The 5,844-nt window shown below is 42.6% G+C and overlaps 1 protein-coding gene across 1 annotated transcript in view; it reads right to left on the bottom strand.

Annotated features, from left to right (window-relative positions):
• Positions 1 to 891: 891 nt before the first annotated feature.
• Positions 892 to 5,844, bottom strand: part of SGK1 (serum/glucocorticoid regulated kinase 1) — a 168,914-nt gene continuing 163,961 nt past the window's right edge. The window contains exons 4-14 of the mRNA XM_007954033.2: positions 5,457 to 5,532; positions 4,948 to 5,023; positions 4,435 to 4,539; positions 4,245 to 4,328; positions 3,995 to 4,126; positions 3,617 to 3,729; positions 3,143 to 3,266; positions 2,670 to 2,765; positions 2,060 to 2,215; positions 1,873 to 1,962; positions 892 to 1,059 (exon numbers count right to left, since the gene is read on the bottom strand). Coding sequence (XP_007952224.1) covers positions 892 to 1,059; positions 1,873 to 1,962; positions 2,060 to 2,215; positions 2,670 to 2,765; positions 3,143 to 3,266; positions 3,617 to 3,729; positions 3,995 to 4,126; positions 4,245 to 4,328; positions 4,435 to 4,539; positions 4,948 to 5,023; positions 5,457 to 5,532 — 1,220 coding nt within the window. The remainder of the gene's footprint in view (positions 1,060 to 1,872; positions 1,963 to 2,059; positions 2,216 to 2,669; positions 2,766 to 3,142; positions 3,267 to 3,616; positions 3,730 to 3,994; positions 4,127 to 4,244; positions 4,329 to 4,434; positions 4,540 to 4,947; positions 5,024 to 5,456; positions 5,533 to 5,844) is intronic.

Raw genomic sequence — 5,844 nt, forward strand, 5'->3', positions numbered from 1 at the left:
AAATAAGCCTGGAAATTTAAATATACTAGTGTTATAACTCAATGTACAGACTCTCCTTATATAACACATACAATTATCAGGAATGCAAAACAAAACAAAACAAAAACATAAATAATGCCCATTTTACAGGTGACATTTTAAACAATGAAAACACCAACGGCTTTGACTGACAACTGGGGCACTGGTCCATAAAAACCCTTTCTAAAAATAGAAATATTTGTAGCAGCAATGCTTTCTTTAAGCATCTGGGTACAAGTCATCGCAAGACCATTTCAATAAATTTTAGTTATTAAGTATGCATCTTACAAAAAAAAAAGTCTACACATAAATTTATCTTCCAAATATGGAAGAAACAAACAATGTCCCACGTTGTAGTGTCCTGCAAGTGTCACATTGATGCTTACAACTCCACCCATCTGTGATCAAGCACAACCACTCATACCAGGGCTCACAAAGCAAACCCACGGGGAAAAATAAAGAACTGCAACGCTCTGCCACAGGTACAGCTTTGAAGCTCACATGATCTCATCAGAAAAGGCACATATCATTATCGTCAGTGTCACAGCCCAGACAGACCCTCTGAAGGTCCTTCTTTAGAACAGCGTCTTCCTTCTAACCAACTACCGCACCTGTCTAAGGCAGCGCTCCAACGCTCGTTTCAGAGATAGCACCACGGTGGAAGGAAGAAGAAAGTGAAAACTCAGGAGCTCACTACAAAGGAGGTGTGCTCTTCGATAAGCTTCCAGCAAACAGTGCGCGAGGAAGATTGCCAAGCTTCCAGAGATGTGCAAATTCTCTTTTAAGATGTCCTGTCAGCTGGCAGCTCTGCCAAAAGGCTAACTACAACATTGAAAAATACACAAAAGTCCTTCGGAAGCAACCCAGGGTGGTTCAGAGGAGAGAGTCCATGGGCGGCGCATAGGAGAAGCCCAGGAAAGCTTCGGCCGCCTCCTTGACACTGGCTGTGATGAGGATGCTGTCGGGGGACTTGCCGATGGAGCTGGGGACAGGCTCCTCAGTAAACTCGGGATCAAAGTGCCGCAGATCACTGGGCCCGCTCTGTTACAGGAGGGGACAAGAAAACACTGTCAAAATTCCTGCTGTGCGCGGGACAGGGAAATTCTGGTTAAGGCTTTAAATTAAAACAAAAAGTTTCTGTCAAGTCAATGCAATTCATGGTGGCGGAATTTCCCATAATCAACTATTTCAGGCACAAAGCCCTCAAAAGCCAAAACCAGTGCCGTTGAGTCAATTCTGACTCACAGCGCCCCATGTGTTATGCAGCAGAACTGCTCCACAGGCTTTGTTGCTATGTGCTGTCGAGTCGGCCCTGACTCATAGCGACCCCTCCTTGGGTTTCCAAGGCAGTATCACTACGGAAGTAGGATTGCCCAACCTTCCTTCCTAGGAGTGGCTGGTGGGTTTGAACCGCCAGCCTTCTGGTTAGCAGTCAAGTGCTTTTAGCCACTATGCTACCACAGGCTTTACTTGGCTGGAATCTTTATAGAAGCAAGATAGCTAGGCCCTTCACCCATGCAGCTATGCAAACTGGGTAGGTTTGAACTTCTGACCTTAGGTTAGCGGTTGTACAAACCATTTGGGCTATCTTGGGACATCCACAAAACCCCAAAGGTCATACAAATTTTAGTAGGAATAATGTTGACTATGTTTTTTGGTACTTTACTTGATAAATGTGGCGAAAGCATATGCTTTTTGGTGGGCTAAACTTATTTTCCCCAGGGACAGGAATAGATTTAAGAATAAGAATTTATGCCTGGGGGGAGGTTTCTTTCCCTCACCAACCCTGACTTTAAAAAAAAAAAAAGAAATGTCCTTTGGGCCTCACTCTACTTAGAAGGGATAGATACTTACCACATTTGGGTTAAAAGGGGGAGTAATCTTCTTATTAATGAGATCATCCCAGTTAATTAGGGAGAAGAAGACATGACTCTTAATCTCCATCTGTTGAGAAGAAACATGAGATTAATGTAGACAGGTGAAATTCGATCTAGTGGACCCCCCAGACAGACCCCGAGAACAGGGGAGAAATCCAACTCACGAAGTCGTCCTTGGCGCCAAGCCTCTTTGTCCTATCCTTCTGCAGGAGGCCCTCCAGGAGGTGTCTTGCAGAGTTTGTAATGTTTGGCTTCAACTGGAGGGGCTTGTTCAGAATGTTATCATACATCTCAGCAGTGTTGCGGCTATAAAAAGGAGGCTGAAAGGGAAACAGTTCCTTAAGGCTTTGACTGAAAATTCTGTGTAACAGACATAACCAATTGGGTAAGAGCTAAGCTGTAATTATTAACTTGTATTGGAGAAAAATAGCATCCCCCTTGAGATTTTCCTTTGCCCTGGATTTTTAAGGGTCTTTTACAACCTTTGTCAAAGGGTATGTTTTTCACTACTATCCAGGTTAAGTGTGGTCTTATCTAGTAAAATGTAGATTTAAAAAAGGGAACTCCACTAGGTAAGAGTTTACTCTGAAACAAAATAACCAATGTCTGCCTCTGTTATTAGCTTTTGATAAGCTTACTGATAAGGGCAAGACATAATGAACAGGGGGCAATGCAATCTATGGGCTTGATAAGTCTGGACTATATGAAGACAACATTCTAGGGAGGGTCAACAAACCAAGGTCAAGGGTCCCTGATTCCCAGTGTGCTACTCACCAGGCCATACAACATCTCATATAAAACGGCCCCCAGGCACCACCAGTCCACAGTCCTGTCATAAGGCTGCTTATGAAGCACTTCTGGAGCCAGATACTGAAAGAGACCAGGAAAACGGAGTTTAAAGCTCTGAATCCAGGGACCCCCCCCAAGACCAGGCATGCACTATGAAGGGGCTGAGACCTTTGGTGGGGGGTCAACTTGGAGGCTAGATCTTAGACTATTTCCTGATGATAACACTGCTGGACTCTCTGAGTCTGACGGATACTAAGGAAGCTACTGGAGCATCTGACAAAGCTTACTTGGGGAGTTAGAAAACAGCTACTCTTCATTAAAGCCACATAGGCCTTGGAGTTTCTCATGCTGCATCAAACAGCAAGTATAGTTTTCTTGCACTGAATTGTACTAAGAAATCTGAGAACAGTTTATGTTACAGTAGGAGGTGCACCTGACCAGATGAAGGGGGCTCCTACCTCAGGTGTGCCGCAGAAGGTGGAGGTCGTGCCATTGTGTTCAATGTTCTCCTTGCAGAGCCCAAAGTCAGTCAGGACAATGTGTCCCTGCGAATCTAGCAAAATATTCTCTGGCTTTAAGTCTCTGTAAAAAAAAAAAAAAAAAATAGACACGTTTTTGCATACATTAATTTCACTTCATAAGAAATCCTCTGTAAACATAATTTTCAGGGGTATTAGAAGCATTTTAAATTCACTGCAATTTTACAGTGAGTAAAAAAGGGAGTCCTTGTTCAGCTCAGCTAGTCTGGATTAGGCCTAATCCTAGCTGGCAGGCTCCCTAGGCACTGGCAGTGAAGACAGCTCCCATGCTGGGGATGCCTTGTTTTAGGTAACCCAGCAGCACATAAACAGATTCTTTTAAGCCTCCATCAAAAGCTAGGGCTGTGTCTTGCTTACGCCCAGGAAGGTACCCTAAAGAGCTCGTCTGCTCACCTGTAAACGATGTTCAGAGAGTGCAGGTAACCCAAGGCACTGGCTATTTCAGCCGCATAGAAACGAGCCCGTGGTTCCAGGAAGCAGCGCTCCCTCTGGAGATGGTAGAACAACTACACAGAGACAAAACACAGTCAGTCTGGGTTGCCAAACCTATTAACAATGCATTCAATTAGCCCTGACATATATAGCCAACAAGAACAATTGCCGGAAGTGGCCCTCAATAGTCCACTAACTATTGGATGCCTGGCAGGTTAGAAGAAAGGCTAATTTGGGTAACTTTTCCCCCTAAGTATCTCTGAAAAACTTTCTTCTCAATTTAAAATATAACAGATAGTGCCCAGACACCCAGGGTTAGCCCCTGCACCCATTGCTCACCTCTCCACCATTGATGTAGTCTAGGACAAAGTACAATTTGTCAGCAGTCTGGAAAGAGAAGTGAAGGCCCACCAGGAAAGGGTGTTTCACATTCTTCAGGAGAACATTCCGCTCGGACATGATATGCTTCTCCTAGAAAAAAAGACAACGAAGACTTAGCAGCAAATTTCAAAGAGCACAAAAATTCCAGGGGAAAGAACATGTGTTGAATGTCTACCTCCAAGCCCAGCCCATCAAACACATCTCATACCTCCTTCTTTTTCAGGATGGCTTTCTTCTGTAGAACTTTGACAGCATAGAAGGCTTCTTCTGCCTTGTGTCTCGCTAGAAGAACCTGAAATTTCAGTATCAAAATATCATTTTGCTATCCATATCCAGGAAGAAAGTGACATGTAAAATGCATGACAGACTAGCATGGAGGTCTTTGCATTTGAAATTACCTTTCCAAAACTTCCTTTGCCAATTACTTTTAAAAAGTGAAAGTCGGATGGCTTTGCATGAGGATTGGACGATGGGCCAAGGTTGATTTGCTGAGAAGGGCTTGGCTAGAAAAGAAATTTTTTTTAGTATCCTTGCTTCAAATGAAGATAGAGCTATAGTAAAGTAGGTCCAATATAAAAGTTATTTATTTACAAATGACTGATGTAAGTCATCATGTATCTACTTATTATCTACACAACATCTTCAAAGCTATTTTTCAGTCATACAGATCAGTATTTCATGAGTATGGGAACCATTCACAATCAAGTGGTTATAAGCAAATACATTTTTTATTTATGTAATCTGCCTCCTAACATTCCCTGACTCAATACTAAGGCCATTTATTATATCACGAGCTAATAATATCTTTATACTAATTTCTAGAAATGCTATTTTAATTCATGATGTAGGAATACTACGTGACTCATTTTCAATTTCCCTCCACAGATGCATCACAAATAGACAATACTTACTGGAGGAGAAGGGTTGGCATTCATAAACTCAGGCTCTTGAGGTTGGGAGATTTTCAAAATAGACTGGACTTCAGGGCTGCAGAGAATAAAGGAACAATTTAGGTTCTCTTAATTCGCCACCAGGGGGCACACTAACACCATTCATTTCTGGCTCAAAATGTTCCGGAGAATTCAGGATGTTTAAAAACATTTAACTAAGTTACTCGTTGCTGTCTTTTTTTTTTTTTTAAAGTAAAGTAAAACAGTAAGCCCTGTAAAATACTGAAATTAGGGTTGTTCTATATGGTGAAAGGGCGTGAATTAGTTAAACAAGGGAAATTCATTTTACAAGTCCAAAACCAACCAAATCAGTAAATTTCCTTACGTATTTAAAGTAGAACTTGAGGGGGACGGGGGAAAGATTCTCCCTACCCCGGCTTGCTGGTCAACATACTAGTGAGAGTAAGTCTTTACTGTTACCAAATTCAAACTATACTATTTTTTTTTTCTCTCATATTTCCCAAACTTACTGTTTGCAAGCATAGGAGTTGTTGGCAATCTTCTGAATAAAGTCGTTCAGACCCATCCTTCTCTGTTTCATGAAAGCTGTGAATTAAACAGAAGAAAACAACGTTTAGACAGCTTCATAATATCCGACGCCACACACTAATCTGATCCGGGACCTTCAAAAAATTCCACCCCGTATATCCTAGAAGTCAAGTCTCAGTCCTACACTCACCGATGAGAATTGCTACCATTCCCCTCATTCTGGAATAAGTGAGGGTGCCCCTAGCAGCCTCGGTTTTCACAGTCATACCCGCGGAGAGAGTACAGGGAAAGAAATATACAGGACAGAAGACCCGCTCAGCCAACACTGCGCTGCCGCTGCGCTGCCGGCTTATAAATGCTGTACCGCGC

This window comes from Orycteropus afer, unplaced genomic scaffold (genome assembly GCF_000298275.1).
Source record: "Orycteropus afer afer isolate SDZICR_OR568_19922 unplaced genomic scaffold, OryAfe1.0 scaffold00428, whole genome shotgun sequence".
Lineage (NCBI taxonomy): Eukaryota > Metazoa > Chordata > Mammalia > Tubulidentata > Orycteropodidae > Orycteropus > Orycteropus afer.